Source organism: Thunnus albacares, chromosome 4, assembly GCF_914725855.1.
Source record: "Thunnus albacares chromosome 4, fThuAlb1.1, whole genome shotgun sequence".
Lineage (NCBI taxonomy): Eukaryota > Metazoa > Chordata > Actinopteri > Scombriformes > Scombridae > Thunnus > Thunnus albacares.
Genome location: NC_058109.1, coordinates 10,344,071 through 10,364,893, shown reverse-complemented (window position 1 = coordinate 10,364,893; position 20,823 = coordinate 10,344,071). Strand labels below are relative to the sequence as shown.

The 20,823-nt window shown below is 40.5% G+C and overlaps 1 protein-coding gene across 1 annotated transcript in view; it reads right to left on the bottom strand.

Moving 5' to 3' along the window:
• LOC122980710 (plexin-A2-like) overlaps positions 1–20,823 on the bottom strand; it is a 78,121-nt gene that overhangs the window by 18,363 nt on the left and 38,935 nt on the right. The window contains exons 6-18 of the mRNA XM_044348999.1: positions 19,371–19,494; positions 18,162–18,315; positions 17,518–17,614; positions 14,724–14,838; positions 13,629–13,829; positions 12,204–12,300; positions 11,250–11,449; positions 8,811–8,962; positions 6,135–6,252; positions 5,392–5,528; positions 4,720–4,887; positions 2,905–2,998; positions 263–502 (exon numbers count right to left, since the gene is read on the bottom strand). Of these exons, the coding sequence (XP_044204934.1) occupies positions 263–502; positions 2,905–2,998; positions 4,720–4,887; positions 5,392–5,528; positions 6,135–6,252; positions 8,811–8,962; positions 11,250–11,449; positions 12,204–12,300; positions 13,629–13,829; positions 14,724–14,838; positions 17,518–17,614; positions 18,162–18,315; positions 19,371–19,494 (1,897 nt within the window). The remainder of the gene's footprint in view (positions 1–262; positions 503–2,904; positions 2,999–4,719; positions 4,888–5,391; positions 5,529–6,134; positions 6,253–8,810; positions 8,963–11,249; positions 11,450–12,203; positions 12,301–13,628; positions 13,830–14,723; positions 14,839–17,517; positions 17,615–18,161; positions 18,316–19,370; positions 19,495–20,823) is intronic.

Here is a 20,823-nt window from a genome sequence, read left to right as displayed (position 1 = left end):
TTCAGAAAAACACAGACTGTAGAAGCTACCAGTAATAGCCAATATTTTCTCATTTGTTTACAATGTTTATAGTAAGCCAGTAAAATTAATTTGATTAGATATTTCATGTGGCAGGACTAAAATCAGATTGGATCAGATAGGATAAGATTTATCATTTAATCATTGTACGTTACTAGCTTGGGAATTCCTTTCTTTCTATTGCAGTAAAATCCAAAAAATGAAGCCATAATAGCAATAGCATGTCAAATCTTCTCTAACTTACTTTGAGTATGATTGGAGCACCAGGTTTCTGCTCCAGAACGCCGGATAGGCTGAGAGGCTCCAGGTAAGGGTTGGGGTAGTAGACAAAGCTTGTGTTGTTGTAAGTGAGCAGAGCTTGGACGTTGTTGAAGACGAAGCCGAATTCGTCCACGTGTTTGATCGTCTCCTGGTCTGCTGTGTACTCTGCCTTCAGAGAGGGAGCGAAGCAGCTGATGGTGGTTGTGTTCAGCACTTTGCACACCTGGAAAGAAATCAAATCAGGTGTCACAGTACATACAGTCCGCACAACCAGACCTAATGTGAGACATGAGACATTTCAGAAAATGGACTTTACAGTGAAGTAGGAGACATCTTGTGTCTAGTGGTTAAACCCCTGAGATATATTTACACATTTATAGATTCTTGAATTTTTCATGAGGGAGAAGGAGTAGATGCCATTTTAAAGATTTTATCATGGTAATTATACTTTTTTCTGGAAAAAAAAATCAGCCACACATTATTGTTCCAAGAAGAGTATTTTTGTATGTCTTAATACATGTCTGGAGGGGATCTTTAAGAATTTTCTGAACAGATGTAATAGAGTTACTATTTTCAGTAATATGACACTATACTTAACCGTGAAAGGACTTAAAATCAATCCTTAGCTGGGTCATATGTTGAGAGGCAATGTTTTTATCTGTTTTGAATCCATTTTTCAGGCATATCTACCAGAAACTGTGTGTCATATGAAGCTATCCACATTAGCTGTCACTCGCTTGATGAATACCAAATTCCTAAAAGAGGTCATAGTCGCCGCTGTTGTGTTTTGGTAATTTGTCATTAACGAATAGCTCTTTGAAATTGGCATGTTGCCTTCCTTTCTCTTCTGCAGTTCTTCAATCTCCTCCTCAAAATCAAGCAGATCCCTTAAATTCAGCTAGCTCCAGGCCAGTTTCTAAGCTTCTCTTTTTATCTAAGGTTTCACAGAAAGTTGTTTCAAGTCAATTAACTGCTTTTGTAATTCAAAACATTTTTTTTTTTTTAGCAATTCAAGTTATGTTTTGGAGATATGTGGATAAAGTGACTGCCCTCATTAAATTTGCCAATGGCCCTCTTTTAGCAGCTGATTCAGGTCAAAGTTCAGCTTTAATCCCTTTAGAGCTCAGTGCTGCCAGTGACACTGTAGAACATGCAGTTTTAATTGACTGGCTCAAATTCTGGGCAGGCATCATTAACACACCATTTAATTGGCTTAGGGCTTACCCCTCACACACACAACATTGGCTACTGAAAAAAACCCCTCCTCAACACAAATTACATTTAAAGTTCTTAAATTGTCAGTTTCCTTATCTTGTTTTTCTTTTACATGCCTCCACCTGTTAATATTTTTAAATACAGCTTTTCTTTCATTTATGCCAACAATACAGATAGACCTGCTGAAACAGAGACACAAACGGCCTTGCCCCTTTTAAGGAAAGCCTCTGTGATATGCAGTATAAGTTCTCTGTTGTTCAAAGGAAAAATGAGAAATGTTTACAAGTTTATAAACTGAGAATATTTTTTCCCAAACTGAGATATATATAATTAGTTGATCTAGTAACACTATGTAAGGGATAGGGTTAGGGTTAGGGTTAGGGTTAGGGGTCCTGCATCGCCCTGTCGGGGTTCTTTTCACAGTAATGACCCGCTCGCTATACATTATCCCTTACATATTTACCTTGTTTTCTGCTCTTATTTTGGCATAAACAAAAAATGTCTTGAAAATCTGCAACTGGTACTAGCACACAATCATATCATTCTGTTAAAAGTTTAATATTCTCCTCCATTAAATGTCCTCATTTGATACCTGTTTAGAATAGATTTTAAGATTATATTGACCTATTTCAAGGTCTAGCTAAAAGTTCCCTCCATAAATTTCAACCCTCCTTCAGCCAGTGTGCAGTCTCAGATCCTCAGGCATTATCCCTGACTGGTCCAAAGTGGAAAACTTGGGGCTAAAGGTGACTTGCCATCGGGGCTCCAACACTTTGGAACAATCAATCAATCTGAAGCAACCTGCCCGAGGAGCTCAGGCAAGCAGAATCAGCACCATAAATCACCTGCCGAAACTGAATTGTACTTCCATGTCAGTTTTCAAAATGTCATTTTGGAATGAACCATTCTATATGCAACCTCTTTCTAACCCCTTTGTTTATGTATGGCTTTATTATTACAGCCACAGCAACAATGACATTTTACAAACTGTTGCCCCATTATATTTTTCCGACGTAGGTCAAGCTACTGTTAGTTAATTTGCTATCCATCCTCCAGGCTGCTTGGTAACTAGACAGTATGTTTTTCTGACTTCACACTTTGGCAGGTCTATATATATATACAATATTTAGTTCTCAAAACTAAACTAACCTGTCACCCTATCATGAGTTTAAAAATACACATTTGTGTATTAAACTGCATAAACACTTGAGGCTACATGTTTAAAAATGAGTCAGTATAGATCAGTATGCAAAGACAGAAAGTAGTAAATGAACCACAGCACTGAATCTACCTTGTTACATCAGAGCAAACCATCAATAAAGAACAACTTTAACGTGCCATTTTCTATCAGCTTGAGTAAGCAATGTCAATAAAGGTTGAGTGCAGTATATTAGCAGATGTCAGACTCACATTGACAGATTCGTGGCCGGCATATTTTACTCTGACCCGCGGCTCCTGAACTACATCCAGGTTGGTTCCAGTCACTGTCAGGGTGGTGTGTCCGCTGTTAAGAAGGAAGGAACATTTTTATAGCTTAAGTAACAAGAATTATTGGTCAATAACACATGCAAGTGCACTACCCTAGCTCCAGGTAGGCTCATATGTAAAACTCAAATTGCCTTTTCAACATGATTTAATTAGAGTGACGACTGCAGAGAGATCAATCTTTTTAACTTGCAAACCCCAACATTTTAGAGAGAAACCGCATTAATGCAGGTTTGAGGAGGTATAGCTGGCATGGCAGCTCGCTCTTTGTTATTGGGCAGAAGAGCCAGATCAAACGGCGAACCAGCTGGCTGCTATTTTATATTCATCCACGACTGTGAGGCTGGCATAGCATGAATACAGGTGCTGCTTGTTTACATATCTGCGCTAGATGTGATTAAAATAAACAACACTCTCTAATCTTTGCATAACCTGTGCTGCAGTGTGAGTTTAAAACACTATATGAGTATGGAATTGGGAAGTAGAGAGGGAGAGACAAAGGAGGGGATAATATGAGAGAGAACAAGTGAAAAATGGTGTAAAAGGAAAAAAAAAACTGGCCAGTCTAGTCAGCCTGACAGAGTGCCAATCCTTCTCTTCTCACACTTCAAAGGCTACCTAAGCTTGTAGGGCCACATAGTGGGACTGCACATTCGTGATGAGGGCTCTTGATTGCAGCTCCACAAAGCTCCTCCTGTCACTAGGCTGAGGGCCAGGGTGTTTCTCTGAAGTCTAATCTGCAGGGACGTAGTGCTGGGTAATCCCACCCGAACCCAAATTAAGTGCCATCTTTTATTTAGTGGAATACAGGTAATGCACCTTTCAAGTGTGATAGAAATGTTTATGCGGCAAATTCTCCTGCACTGTAAATTTAGCAGCATCACACTTATTCATGTCAAATCTGTGATGAAATGCAGCATAAATAAAAGTACTTCTTTGAACACAAATTTTCTTTTCCTTATATTAGTCGCCTTGTTGTGATTACAGATTAGATTTTGTCATTTAATAACCTTGTTATCGCCGAATACTGATCACCTCAGTTCTTTGCATCACTCTCTCTGTAATCCTAACTCTGCTGGCTAACTCACAGATTGCCTGACATTGTGATAATCTGCACTAGGCAGAAAGCCATATTCAGGCAGATTTTTTTTTATTTTTAATATTCAGATTAGATTTTTATTGGAAAGTATACTACTAAACTTGTGTCATACCTCCTTTTAGAAAAACACATTGAAAAGAGGCACTTGTAGAAATGATTTGTTTTTAACCTTCATGCAATATTGGATATTTTTGGACATTTAGACACTTCAGATGACATTACTTTGTGAAAATCAGAAATACAGAAAAACTGTAAATAGTGCCCTGTGAAGAGAAGCTCAGACGCCCATTCACGCTTATTCTGAGTCTCAAATCAACCTAGGGCCATGCATTTCATTTCGTCTCACATTAATTTGGGCATGTTTCTCAAATTAAAACAAACACCATACTTGTGACCCACGCATGAGCATGTGAGAGCCCTGGGGGACTCTCAAATTTTCTGCAATTTGCAAACGACAATCATTTGTGAAACTTAACACTGCTAATATTTGCAATTTGCCAGTAAGCAGTGCTTGCAAATCACTTATGTGAAACAGTGCCCAGACTTGCATGTCTTTTTGACTTGGACGTGTTGAAGTGATCTCAACAACTGTAATCTGGCTGGTGTCAGTGTATGTGCAGTACTGTATTGTTTAGTGTTACCTGGTGATGCTCCAAAGGGGTTCAATGCGCTGGACCGTGGGGTCTTCTATGTACTCAAAGGCCAGACTCCCAGGAAGCTTGGCCCGGTCAACACTCAGACTAACTTGCACTGGTCCTGCTCCAGTCACCGACGGCGCAGAGAAGCATACAATCTCTGACATGGTCCTCCTGGTGGGAGTACCAAAAGAGGGATTTATTCATCCCTTTGATTGTGACTCTGCCCAGTCGCTGCTACAGCGGCAAATCCCTGGCTTCACACAGTTATGAGCCATGCACATTACCATGAGGGGAAAGGATTCATTATAGTCTGTCCCATCTCTTCGTCGTTACAGACACATTAGGGATGGAACGCTGTAATTAGAGGGTGCTCTAGCTAATGGCTTGCTCGCCTAACCCTCCTGACTCATAACATGTGAGGCATTTTGAACTTTAAATAGATATCTATAAATACACAGAGAACAATACGTACCACTGTGGGTTTCATCACAAGACTTTTCATTTTATTTTACTGACACTTAATTGTATCTAAAGTGGGTTTCTTTAAATAGAGTGATCTCTTACTGTGCTTCATTGAGCACAGAGAAAGTTAAATGTTTAATATTGTGGAGGCAGTCTCACTTGTGAATCTGGAGTCTTAAGGAACTACGTAAAGATAGTTGTCTTCTGACTCACCTGTATAGCTCACAGGTCTGATTACCAAAGTACACATTAACAGTGCTGCCAGCGCCCAGGTTCTCTCCGACAATGGTGACCTTGGTGCCCCCAGACTCAGGTCCTCTGCCTGGGGTCAGTGCCAGCATTGAAGGGGTCTGTCGAGAACCAAAATTCATTACTACTTTATCCAATATTGGACAAACACAGAGTGCAGTATGTCTTGTTATTTGTCTGCTTCTGAAAAACTGTCCTTGGCTGAATAAACCAACAAAAAAGTAAACTCCAAAAATGTTTTTAAAAAAAAAGGTAGACCAAAACACTTCTTTGAAGAGAGAAAAATATAGTTGATAAAGAAAGACCCCTATTGAAAAGGACTGTAAAAAATACTAATAAAACAGCACATTATCAAAAGCAAACAAAAATAGCTCTCGTCTCAAGTGCAGTACAGTACGCCCGTCTTCTTATTAGCCATAAAGTGAAAACACATTGAACAAACCATTAGAAAAGACCTTCATAATTATGTTTTAAACTCTCATATGCACAATCTTTGTTGCACAAAAAAACCCTTCTTCAAGTCTCGTATTCAATTCTATCTGTCATTCTTCCTCTCCAGTTAATGACTGCAGCGGCTTGAATGGATCAAGCTAATATGTGATGTTAGCTTTCACCTGCAATGACACATTCAGCCTAATTCACTGCAAGCACTTGATGTTTGTTTCAGAACCAATGGAGAAAAAAAAATGTTTCAGTGTTGGAATTACCACAAAAGAGTAGAGCTGGGAGGACTGAGCACGTAGTTCTGGTCTGCATTCGCCAACACACAGCTTAACTGGACCTGGTGCACTTCCTGTGGGAGCAGCAGCCATCTCGCATACAATCCTGTTGAAACAAAAGACACAAATACATGAATCAGGGATGCAAACTCATCAGGGGTGAAAAAGAGAGAGAGAGAGAGATTGATTTTGAATCAGACACACTGGGTCCACTAGTATTGGAACTTCATGATATAGTACATCACCAAAACAATGACAACTAATGCATTGACCTTCAATTGAAAAGAAACTACGCTGATAATCGGAGAACTGAAATTAAAAACCAGAATAAGCTTCAATGTTATCAAACACTAAACAGAGAGATTGAACTGGCCAAATACCTGACCACTCCTGAAACCAAACAAAGAAAAATTGTAATAAAGTACAGACTTGGGGACCATAGCCTTGAGACAAAAAAATGAAGACACTCAAAAACCTGGTAATCCAGCAACCAGAGACTGTGTCAACATCGTGACCTCTTAGAAACAGAGACTGAAATGCACTTCCTTCTCTCATGTCCAAAATATGACAAGATAATGGAAACATATTACCCTAAATTTGCAGAAATATTCCCACATTTTAACACCCTTTCAGAAACACAAAAAATACTAATAATTCTGGGAGAGGATGAGCAAAACTCAGGTGAGACTCAGCAGCTGGACATTTCTCCGTTCTCTGTTTAGGAGCGGCTGAGATTGTCACTACAAGGAGAACAGGTGGTCCATCTTAAAGATCAGTCCACCTTAAGTGAGCCTGATTAGGTTACACCTTGATTCAACCATGTATGGCTATGACGCATTCTGGCTGCGAGTGTTTTGAGAGAAGACAGCCACCCCTCTACCTGGAGAGGAAGCCAGGGACCGGAGCACTCTTGGCAGCAGTGGTGTCATATAAAATCTTGTGGTTTTTCACTTCCAAGATGAACCTCTCGTCGTCCGTGGTGACAAATATCCTCTGACCGGTTGACTTCTGGCCTGGTGCCACAGGTTATAACGTGGGTGTGACACAGGGTGTTTGTGTTGCGTTTTGCAGCCAGAATGCAATGCAGACACGCTAACTTCGTGGCCAACCCCCCTCACTTTAATCAGTAGGTGGCAAGCAAGACAACTTGGCTTGGGTCTTGAGGAATTGTAGCATTTATTGATTGTCAAATAGCCCCTGTTCACAGCTATACTGCTAACTTCATACTATGTGCTCCGGTCGTCAGCCTCACCTTCACAGTGCTGCCCCACTGTATGTGAACTGACTGGCAACAAAATCCGAACTCATTCATTATCTATGGGAAATGACAAATTCGGTGCACAGAGCATGCTGAGATACCTGGCGCCAAACACCAAGCTGGCGGTGGGACGAGAGGGCGGGACAAATTCAAAAATTTACTGTGAGGCCTGTACGCGACCAATTCATATAGATTTGCATCTGCCCTTCCCTATCCCTTAAAGGTACTACACTACACATATATAACACATTTTAGTTCTGATAGTAAGTTAGTTAAAATCGCCTTAACATCGGAATAGGAAAAAACAATCTTCTATCATCCCTTCAGTCACTGATATCCTGATGAATGTGGGTGCACAAAAACACAGGCACGGAACAGATCATCATGCATACAAGTAATAACACCAGAGCCAGGCACACACACAGAAATGTCACTGCACTGTATCACATTTGATATGAATTGCACTGGTGGAAAATGGCCTCTGCTGGCCAGTGTGATTGAGGCAGACTTTCATAGAAGTTGTGGGTCAATATAGAGGGCCATCTTTCTTCCTAATGGGAAACCTATAACAGCAATATAACTCAAATGATAAACTACACCCCTCCCCATCTCCAGCACGATTGCCACCCACCATTACCTCCGGTTGCCATGACAACATGCGGGTTTCTTCAATAAATCAGTATTGCCTGTCAGGTCAATAAGATAAAGTGCTCCATGAATAAGTCATTATAGCAACTGACCCCATGCTGAAATTAATGGTTGTAACAGCTGTAATGCCATGTTTTAAAGCACTGTGTGTGCCAAATGAATGGCCCTGCCGAATGCACTGCTCTCTGCAAGAAACACTGCGTTCCCCCATACAAGAAGAGCACCCAAAGAATCGTCCCTGCCCAGCCCTTCCATTCATACATCACGAGAGTTTTCCAATTTTCTGCTGGTATGTTCTTTTCCTTTTTTCTTTTTTTTTTTTTTTTTTTTTTTTTTTTACAAGGATATAAATAAAGTCCCTGCAGCCTGAGCCCAATCGCATTACATGGCTGTGAGAGAAACACATGGCTAACAGATTGTCCCTCCAGTCAGCGACACGCAGCGCATTTCAATTACATCTGTGCCGACAGCCTCATAACGACAACGACACAAAGACTGTCTCTTCCTTTGGCTCTGACTGCACCAGAGCAATGCAAAGCCCCCCACACAATCCTACAACCTGATGAGGCATCACTGGGCTCCGTCTTATTCACAGACTGTGCTTGTGCATGTGAGAAAAAAATAGTGTGAGGGAGAAAGAGAGAGTGCATTTGTTTATTTTATTGTGTGTGTGTGCTTGCATCTCCACCATATGTGTCTGTACAGTAGAGTATGGATCCATGCATTTCAAGGCAGGAGAGGGGACTCGTCTCTCTTACTGTTCTGCAGTGATGTATCCCTCCTCCTGTGGGGTGCATTGCACTCCCGCCACCTTCACGTTGCCCTCCAGCTCAGAGAAGGACAGACCCAGGTTCAGGCCCTGGATGGTGATCAGTGTGCCCCCTTCCAGAGGTCCAGCAACTGGGCTTACCTACATAAGAGGTAGAAGAAAGTCATAGTAAGATAAGAAAGATTTGACTCATATCCCCAGCTACCATCTAGTCAGTTTTTTCCACCACCAAACTGACTAAGGTTCCTCTCTGACCACAGCTTCCTACTATTAACTGCATACTGAAGACTGTAAGAACTGATATGCATGTTTATTTTTTTACACATTAGCTTGCTTCAGATTTCAATTTCATTGTTTAATAGTTGTTTGTAAATAGATTTTTAAGTCAAATGCAATTATGTACCCAGTGTTTCCCATTTTGGAGAGTAATGTGGCATTAAGAGAGTTTATCTCCCAAACCATGTAATTAGTCTCAGTTGTTTAGGAGAATCATGTGGTTGTAACAGTTATGCAAAGTCTTTCCAGCTCCAGAGGAATACGATTATGGTGAAACACTAATTCCTGATAAGTCCTGGTTAGAGATGTGACTGAAAATTTTTAAGTTCTGTCACAAAATATCAACTGTTGGCTGCTTCAGTACAACAAGATTGGTCCTCAAAATGTGTGATATGGTATGTGTCATATTGGTCAAAACCTTAGCACAATCTATCTAGAAAAAGCTAAATCGAATGCAACTGGATTCTTGATTCTTTTGGGGTTTTTTAGCATCTTAAAGCAAATCCAGTTGTTTTTCAGCACTTCTAGATATATTGTACCATGACCCGGATAACTGAGAATCTTCACACACACTCTAAGCGCAGCGTCTGTGTAATTTCTCTTTAATCTTAGAAAGCAAACATTAAGTAAATTTGTCTTGAGTCTGTGTGAAATACATAACTGGTCCTGACTGGCTTTATTCAAAAGGCATTGAAATACGCAATAATTCAAAACAAACTTTAATGAATAATGCAGTGAATAACAACGCTTTGAGAAACCTATTCACAGTTCTTTTCAATGTAAAGTTAACCATCCCAGCAGGAAACCTTTGGACCTGCAGAGCAGAACAAGAGCAATGCCAGAGCAACACTCCCACCAATCCCGAGCAGCACTCGGTGGTTGATTCATTCTGCTGCAGCTCCTTCAGAAACACTAATAATGTGACAGGGACATCAAAGGCTCCCGGCTCTTTGAAGTGGGAGAGCCTTGCATCTCTGTGCCTGACCCACTGTGCCTCATTCAAGAGAATGAACAGGAGTTTGTGACATAAAAGATCCATCACCACTCTCTAAACAGGCTGAATTCGTTTAGCTGTCAAGCACTTAAGGTATTCAGCCGGCATGGAATAAAATGTGAGATAGTCTCAGGTAAACAGACACTTGGATGGTTGGAAGGCAGCCACAGATAAAATTAGTGTTTGTTGTTGATATTCACAGACTACCTAGTATATGCAACACTGTGTGCTGGCATACTGTATCCTGATACTGTATTAAGAGGTACAGATGGATGTACAGTTGAAGAAACATGCTTGTGACTAGACATTTATGGGCTATGCGTTTGTTCAAAGCCCTCAGCCTCTATATCTGCCAGTAAAGAAAAAACAGTATAAATGTTTCAGTAAGAAACAAGAGTCTACAGCCGTACTGGCAGCTCTGTGAGGATGTACTTAGGTACAGCAGTGCTTTGAGCTGAATGCTAACATCGGCATAATGCACACAATGACAAAGCTAACATGCTAATGTTTAGCAGGTATAATGTTTACTATACTCACCCTCTTAGTTTAGTGTGTTAGTGTGCTAGCATTTGTTAATCAGCACATGAACGCAAAGTGCAGCTGAGGCTGATGGGAATGCTGTTCGTTTTGCAGTTATTTATTTATAAACCAAAGTATTGGACAACTAGAATTTTTGATCTGATGACAGTGCTAGATAAAAAATCGAGGGATCAAGTTATTACAATTCATCCCGGTGGGGATATGAACGTGTGTTTCGAATTCTATGGGGATCCATCCGATATTTGTTGAGACATTTCACTCAAAACTATAAATGTGAACCCCATGGTGGTGCAAGAGAAAAAATTCAAGGGATATCCAAATTCATTAGGATTCATCCTCTAGGCACCGCAAAGGTCACAAAATATCATGGCAATCTATCTAATACTTGTTGAGATATTCCAGTCTGGACCAAAGTTGCCATCCCTGGAGCCTAAAAACAATCATAATCCCCATATGAACTTTGATTTTTATTCAAAGTGAAACTACATTCTTAAGTACTTACATACCTAAAGAAGGCTACACATTGTGTTTGTATAATTCAAAGACAATATACTTTTATTCTTGGTGGCTTGACTTATTGACTGACTGACTGGGCAACAACCCAAATAAACAACAAACCTCAGTAATGCGTGGGTTGGTACACTTGACATTCCTGGCAGAGAGGTCCAGCCAGCGGCTGGCGTAGGGGGAGATGGGAGGACAGTGCTGCTTCATGGTGCATCGGCCTTCGCCGCTACACCAGCCACACTGGAACTTCCTCTCTGCACGCAGACACATGCCACAGCTGTCCCGCTGGGCACTGCATTTGTAGAGGTGCACTGTGGGAAAACACAGAGGACATCTAGTCTTTTTTTTTTTTTAAATGGGAAGGCATTTCACATACCAGTACTGAGGTTTCTGAGACTATTGGAAAACATAATCACTGCTATTATTAGTTTATAGAAGCAAATGCTCAAAACTTGATCAACCAAATAAATTGAATCAACAGTTGGTATTTATAGTCATCTCTAAAAATAACTGACTGCAATAATGCCAACAGTCAACATGTGAACTCAATCCATGTGAAAATTCATAAAAAAAGTGTTTGTATAAATTCCTTCTTCTAAGTATTAAGCGAAAAGATGCAGAAGTAATCCAATAAACCTTTCTTTGAAGTCTGTCTCTTACATCCTCTCTCCTGTAAGTAGCCTATGTTTATGCCCATATTAAGTAACTTATTAAGTAAATAAATCATGACAAGACCTGTTAAAATTCATGGCCATCACTGACTCTATCCTTGACTACATGGAGACATTTAATGGAAAATCTACAATGACTACTGACAAACACCTATTTTTTGCATGATGATGGAAAGGAAACCAAGAGCAGCCGTGAGAGCGAAACTGAGCAAATATGAAGATTCACCCTTCACCCCTCTGGCATACGAGTGATTGGGTGCTTTTTGATAACACTCCCTGCTATTGTGAACTTTCTCTTTTGAGAGCCTTGAAGTGCTCTCTATGACCCATCTATCCCCTGTGGATTGAGTGCTTTACACTTCTCTGGCTTGGCAGTGATGGATGGCAGAGGCACCTTTAATCTTCTCGGGATTGTCGATGATGAAATTGCCGTTCCATACGATGGAGAGGTCCACTGCCAGGTCACTGATCTTCACACCCTCGTACATGTACTGAAAAGCAGAAACAGAGAGTGAGGGAGTGTGTGGAAAGTTGATACAAGGAGAAAGAAAGTCAAAGAGAGACGGAGGATAAAGTAAAAAAAAAAAAAAAAAGATACAGAGAAAGTGGGAGAAAATGAGAGGATGAAAGGGTAGCAGAGAGACGAGGCTTTTAACCATCTGTCATTTCTGCCATGGTTGTCTGCTTCTCTCCTCTTTGACATGTAGGGACGCAAACCCTGGATGGGGTGGCCGATCATCCACATCTGAAGAAAATGGCCTTTTCATTCATTGTCATGGAGTAGCAAGGTATGCTTTGCATTGAAATTTGGCCTGTGATTTGCATTGTGCAACAAAACCTCAAAGAAATCTCCTGTATTCATCCCAAACCTACGACTTTCTGTCGGGAACAACACATTTACACTCTGTGAGCACCTAGATGTTAGTCTGACAATTTCCAGTTTACAAGGCGAGGTAAGATTGAAGTCATGCTGAATGTATTTACCTGGTTTCCATTTTCACTTTAGTCATACAGCTATGGAAGCCTATAGAGGACTACATTAAAATGATAATGTAAACTTGAAAATGAACATGTAATAGCATAATAGCATTATAATTTTCCATATATGTATGTGTTATTTGAGTAAAAATTAAAATAAAAATGCAATAATCCAATTTTCATTTTCATTTTCACATACTCTTATGGGCGTTCTATGACCATATTAAAATGAAAATGGAAAAACTGTTTGACATTTAATTTTCAAAGTCCTTCCCTGCTGTACAGTGAACAATATTCAAATGTTAATTCAAATTTGAAAATTAAAATGCAATATAAACAATGTAACCTGATTTTCCATTTATGCAAGCAATATTTAAGTCAATTAAAATTAAAATGCAATTTTCTCAGAATTTGAAAATGAAAACGGCATTGACATTTCATTTTCAAAGACTTAACCTGTTGTACAGAGGACAATATTCAAATGCAATAAGCAAAACAGCACCCCCAGTCTATTGCATTCACATTTACATGTCATCACGCTCTTATGGTGTCAAAATGAATCGATTCGTTTGTTCATGTTCAAGTTTTTTAATATAGTCGCCAATAGGCTTCCATATATAGCAATTTTCCTTTCATTCTTCCTTTGTCACTCTCCTCCTTTCCCTCACATGCTTTGCACTTTTCCTCATCACTTTTACTTTCCTCCACTTTCTCCTCAGTATGCTCAACACCTCAGGCGGTATTCAGTGATGTACCCTATGTGCCTTGCCTACACAGCATCCAAGCTGTCTGCCTCATTTGACAGCTGTGAGACTCCCACTGGGAGTGTTTGAGGTCATACCGAGCTGTTCTGGCACTGCACACTGGTGCTGTTGAAGCGCAGCGCCGTGACACGGTGGCTGACACCCTGCACGTGCACTACGCACTCGTAGCCCCGCTGTCCCGACTGTGGCTGAGGAAGGTTTCGGGCCCTCAGGGTGATGGGTCGGACCTCGCCGGCCGGAATAAGAATTTCACCAGAGTGAAGGAGCTGAGGGCAGTCCTATGAAAACAAAAATACGCATGCAGAAATGTTGTCATCGTAGTGTTGAGTGAGGAAACATGCATATCTCCCTGTTGTCCATCGTGTTAGGTCTTAATATTCTCCATGCATAATACATGAGCAGTATTTACATGACTAGCTTCCCCTCTGGAGATTAATAAAGCCCACTATGCATATACTGTATCTGTCTATCTAGCTGTATGTTGTAATCTGTATTAATACATATGAATGTGTTATATAAACACGAAGGACTAATGTAGCACAGGGATTAAAGGGGCAAATAGATTGCTAATCCGAATATAATTTGCATTCATATGCTATGTGTTATACTTTCCACCATGGTGGGACTATGGTCTGTTTTTAAATATTATACTGCACATTATATCTTTTAGAACCATATTTTTCTGTACTGTTTGTCATTGTATTTATTTATTGAATCTTTGGTTCTCTAATTTATTTTTGATAATATTATTATGATAGTTACTTTCTCTGTGCAGCATATTTTTATGCTTCTTAATTGGCTCAATTCTTATTTTCTTCTACTATATTTTATACTGTAAATGTCAGGTTATATTCAAGTACTCTACAGTTTTAGTTATAGCTGGAAAATCTGCTTTGTTTTGGATGTAGGCCTGTTTCAGTGCAACGTTTAAAACATGACTGACGTAAACACACCTTTTACAGCATAGAAAGTATTAATAAGATGTTAATAACAAAGTTAGTCCGGCCTTTCAGTCAATGTGAGAGTGATAGCAAGTTTTGTACTTGCATTTGGATTTTTGCCTTTTAAAGCAAAGATGTCACATAGTAACTTATAAACGGTGCTCTTGAATGCTACACTTTATCAGCTAACGAAACTGTAACTGCAGTATCTCCGTGTGAATGTGCGTTTACCTCTGAGGCATTGACTCGTCCCTCTTGGAAAGAACAGCTGCTTGGGTCGTGGGTACACAGGTTGCGATATTTACACCAGTGGCAGCGAAAAGTACTGTTTACACAGGACAGGCACCTGCAGGACAAAATGAACACATTAATCATACATGTACACTAAGCCTGTACAATTTTTAAAAAAAAGACTTTCTGTCTACTGAATGCAGAGCAGATCCCTTTTTTTATTTTCTACATCTTCCTCTCCCGAGTAAAGAGGATTGAAAATGGGTGCCTGATAAAGGATTATAGCTTTCTGCTGAATTTATCTTGTCAGTCTGTTACATGTAAAGATCAGATGTCCCCAGTTTCTATGCAGACAGCATGAATGGTAGCCTTTTTCATGTAGATGACAATAAATGACCTTGAGCATGAAGTCTTGGCAGGAGAATAACTACTCAAGTGTCACTGTCACTTAAAGTGCTCTATAAGCAGTGTTATATAAAAAGATGTAGTATATCCAACAAGGGCATACAGTGGCATGGATATGTCAACTACACATTTCAACAACCTGGATTTTCATTTTATAATTCAGAGATCTTTGCAGTTCCTTGCATTATGTCTCTAACTTTTGATGAAGTAGCCGTGAGGAATACAGCACATTTTAAAGTCACCCGTCCAACTCCGGATTATATGCAAAATCTGGAATGAAAGTGACAACTGGATATTTGATGGGTAGAACTGCACAACATATTTGGCTCAGATTCAGTTGATGCAGCCAGCAGTCAGTTGTGGATTAAAATCAGGCTGAAACAACCCTGTTGGACTGGATTTAATCACATTTCGGTCGGCAAACAGGGAGGTGATGATGATACAACTTCAGGGCGAGAAGTGAGGGGTGAAGTGATGAGAGAACAGAGATGGATGATGCACAGCTGTTGATATACCAAACAGAACAATTGGAGAGCAGAAAAGTGAACATGTCCTATTTTCCTGGCGGGCTAACTGTAGGCTTTATTGTGTGTATTAGAGGTGTACCACTGTGCAGAAAACAGATCCATGCACTATCGAAGTCTGCTCCTGAATTTGGTCGTGAAATAAGATGAAATCATGAGGAAACTTTAAAACCGCTATCAGCTTTCCAATACTGCGGCTTATAGCATGCTACAAATGTCAATAAATGTAGTGCAGCATCATTAAATTTTGATGTTAATTATCTGCCCAGGGCCAATATGGACATAACAATGTGTACTTGTGTGTATGTGTGTGAGAGAGCGAAAGAAATTTTGGAGGTGGGGTATTAATAGAACTGGATGAGCAGGGTGCTGCAATCACTGGATAATTAATTATGGAGGGTGTTGTGATGCTGAGGTAGTGGGGGAGGTGGACTAAGAGGTGCTGGGTTAGGAGTGTGTTGGTCTGAAATAATAATCAGAGGAGTTCACAGGGTCACTCCCCAGCTAATGGAGGCCGTATTGGTGTGGGGCGGATGTGATGAGCTTCCGACTGTTTCTCGCTAATGGCTTAATATGGTTATATCGGGGCATTCATGTTGCAGTCAAAGAGCATTTTGAATAGATGGGATGTGTATCCACTGTGGGCTAATTTCCTGTGTTTAACTATGAATACTCCATCAATCAAATGCACCCTCCCAGAGTGACCTTATTCCTGAATCCAGCTTTTGTGTTCTCATGGTTCAGTATAATTCACGGCACAGTTGAAGTTTAGTGAAGTGTGCATTTAGGGCTGTCAGTTCAAATTGCAGTAACACTTCAAAAAGGGGAAGAAAGTACTACTTTCCCTTCTCTCGATTGTTACTGTACCACTCATAGAAAGCGGACAAAAATTCCACGATAAAGGACTTTGAAGTAATTAGTTCAAAATTGGGTGATTCGCCCTCCTTGCAGCTTTCGTAATTGTCCTGTGTTGCTGTGAAAACCCATGAAGGGCTGATTTTGAGACTTCATTTAAAGCTGACAAATGCTGCTAATTGGCATTCATCCTAATAAGATCCACCTTTGTCGCAGTGTTTGTAATTGTTATTCAGGCAGACCCGCTCTTGTCAAAGTTTGCTATTTCGGTAAATGCAGTTGACATTAGCATAATGGCTCAAAGTCAAATCATTCATAATCTTCCCTGCCCAGTCAGGAAGCTTATATTGGCAGGGTACAACAGATGAGCATTTAAATAAAGTCCTCTTTAATTTACATTATTTTATCTACCCTCAAGGCACCAGAGCATGGCTAAAAAAATCTCATATCTTACAACAAACACAATTCTCTGATGGGGCCCTGAAGGACAAAACCGAGCTAAAAAGTGGTCTCTGAGTCAATGCTTATCTATTCATGGGTCCTTTGGGAGCTGCTGGCCTACAGCGACACACACCCAGCTACACTAGTGAAGCTGCTCCATCATGATGAACACTGTGGTTTATTAGTTAGCCTCCAGGTGTGAATATGTGTGGGGTAATGCATAAAAAGAGCACCAAATCTTTGATGGATATTTTTTTTTTGAAGATAATTGAGATGTTTTATAATAGCAGGCAAAAAACTGTAGTTTAGTTGTATTTATTTCTGTAGGCAATGAGCCCACAAACTGCCAGTTTAAGTAAAGTCGAAACAGACAGGCCATAGCAAATGCATCATGTTGATTTAAATGAAACCTGACAGATAAATTGAACTCAGAGGTTATCTAACAGCCCGATCTTAAGTGGGGTTGTGAGCATCCGTACATCATTGTCCTAAATTAAGTTGTGCTCTACTATCTATTGAACAAATCAGCTGTGGGGGAAGAGGGAGGGGGTAGTGGCAGCTGGACTCACGTTTGATGTGTGCTGCAGTTGTAGAACTTCACCTCTGTGCTGGCGACTATTTGACCTGTCTCCTTTGAGTTCAGACGAAGCTCTACGCCAGCCCAATCTGAGAGAGAGATGAAGGGAGGGAGGGAGGGGGGGGAGGGGCAGAGACAAAAACCGCAAGAGCAAAAAAGAGTGAAAAAATGTGGAGAGCAGCATGAAAGAGAGGTAAGAGAGAGAGAGAGAGAGAGAGAGAGAAAGGATGGGTGAAAGAATGAAAACAATGAGCGAAAAGAAGAGGTCAAAATGAGAAACAAAATGTTAATACTTTTATCTCACTACTGTAAAGAGCCACCTGGTGCCTGTGTTTCTACAAGAGCACATTGCTGTTGTCGTGTGAAAACCTTCAGTCAGAAACTTCAATTGAGGGATTATGGTATATGCTCAGAGGGATTTCTACAGCGTCTCGGTACTTATCTAATTCTTTGGATAAACAAAAAATGCAAGTTGGTCAGTCTGAAAGAAGACTGATCTTGTTGGTGTCTGGAATATTGATATTTTGGAGGTTTTCCACCTGACATTGGCAACATCCTCTATTTGTGCATTCATGCCATACAAATTTACTGTACTATTTTACTTTATTTTTTATTTAGTTTTGTATCAGAGCTCACCTTGTCCCTCCGGTATCTGAGGGACCTCCTTCCCAGCGGGGGACAGACACATAACCCTGTTACCGTTGACGTGACCCTCCACTTCGGCCTGCTGGCCAAATGAACAGGTGATCCCGGCAGAAAGGTCTGGAACATTATTCACCTCTAGCAGCAGCTAAGAAAGGAAAGCAGAGGGAAAGAATTTCATAGACCAAACTAGAAACTGACTTGGTACAATAAAACATTAAAAATTCACATTTTACTGTATGTTTGTGCTTGTCTTACTATAAGATAGATGAGATAAGATTGATACCAAGTTCCAGCTAGGAGACAATTAGCTTAGATTGTCATAAAGACTGGAAACAGGGAGAAACAGCTAGCCTGGCTTAGTCCAAAGGTAACAAAATCTGCACCTCTAAAACTCACTAATTAATATCTTATATCTCGTTGGGGTAATCCGCGTAAAAACAAAAGTGTAAAAACAACAAAACTGACTCCAGGAAGTCACTGTGCCCGGCAAAGAAATAATCCGGCACACAAAACCCAATAAAACCTCAACTTGTCAGTCGTTGTTTTGGTACGGATTAAAAAACAAGATATATAACGTGTAAATTAATGAGCTGTAGAGGTGCTGGTAGGCATCATCTGTTGACAATGCCAGGCTAGCTTTTTCTCCTTTTTTCCAATCTGTTTCCAATCTAACCTACATAAAGACCACTAACCATCTCCTGGCTCCAGCTTCATGTTTAACGGATTGACATGGGAGTGATATCGATCTTCTCATTTCTTCAGCGTATTTCCCAAAATGTTTCTTTAACATAATGATCCTCAGCTCCTACTGTGCTTTGCTCCTCTGTGCTCTTGCTTCTGTACAAAAACAGCTGAATTAAGCTTTTAGGAAATGTAATCAACCTTTTGGCAGATGCATCAGAGATGCAGACAGGGTTGCTCACTGCTACAAAAACAACTCCCACCTATTTTTTTTTTTTTTTTCCACATTTGTTTCCCATCCCACAGAACATGTGTTATAACCAAAATAAGCAGAGTGGATGCCCTACAGGGAGAATCTCTATTCTCTCACTTCACCTCTTGCCAAACTAATCTTCTCTCCCAGGCTTATACTTACTGTACATGTGGCTGTACAAGGCTACTCACAGTGATTGCTCATAAACATGGGCATTGTGAGTGGAGTGACAGCACAGTGATTGGTAGTATGATAAGCAGACTCACGGGGACACTATGTGCTGATACGGCGATGCTGTCCGGGTGAGCGATAACCTTCACACAGCGGTCAATGTCAGTAGCAAAACGGAAGATCTCATCCGCCCTCTGACACCGATCCCTCCTCGAGCACCTGTAGAGCAAGAGTAACTCGTGATTAAAAATGTGTCAAATAGTGCAGCAAGTTTACTGATGAATACGTCAAACTCTGACAGTGATATTTATGTTTGTACGACCTGCAGAAATAACGGCGCAAATACTGTCAGAGTCAAAGTTAAGGTGATATCTGTAGTCAACAATAACTGCTCCCTGCATCATATTATGAAATCAGGACAGAAATATTGCAGTGATATCAATTCAAAGCAATACTAATATACTTTCTTTACATAATATAGAATTGTGCATGAACAGATTGTTACTGAACATGGTTGTCTACTGCACATGGCTGCCGTTCAGGTTCTTGAGCAATCCCCTTGCAATTCCCTTTACATTTTAACTATGCATTTCTGCAGAGCAAATTAACCTGAGTACAGCAGTAGAATAAGCTTCAACTCCATCCCAACGGGCAATTAAAAGTAAGAAGTGAAAAGGCTGGCACCATAGTGACCCTGGTGTTATCTTTTAAGAGGGAGGTACAAAGAAAAGTACATTTAGAGGAAGAGGAAGAGTGGATTTTTTTAACTTTTAGAAATTTGTTCAGCTTTAGAAATGGGGATTTGTTGTTGAGACTGGTTTTAATGTGGTTGTACTGATACTGATTCCTTTGAAAGAGGCATTACGGGAGTTGCAGGCTCAGATAGTAACAGGCTGGCTGTACTTAAACACAAACACTGCATTAAAAAGATTGAGAGTCTCTCATCTGTACTGTTGAATCATTATAGCGAACTCGGAGAGTATTTTGGACGTGCACCATGGTCTCTTTCTTTTAAATGTGTAATGCGCACAGCGAGGGGAGACAGTATTTAATACACTCGCAGATACCGCTGAGGGGGTGGCACCTCCTGAGAGAGCTCAAAGAGCACCGAGGCCTCTGCTGTAATTACAGCACAATATAAAGGCGGAATGGAAACGCGGTGACAGCTGTTGCTGGCTCGCCTCCTTGAGGCAGACCAGAGCCACAGGAGTATAGACGGTCACCTTCTGACCGCTCATCAGCTGAAGTGCCTCCAAAAAAAAAAATGGACGCCTTTCTTCTTGGGCTGTCTTTCATTGCCTTTTATTTTACCTCTTTTATTCATCGTGTTTTGTCTGAAGGACCCATTCGTTCTCTTTTCCTTCAGGCTTTTTACATGTTCAGCAATACCCCCCCCCCCCAAACACACACACTCTGTCAGATAGGTGCTTTTTGGTGCACTGTGCCAGGGGTGGGAAAGTGAGATCCTAAAAGAGATCCTTCATGACACTCTGTGAGACTCATTCAGAGGCAAGAAAAAGACCCCAATCTGGATTTAATAGACAGAAA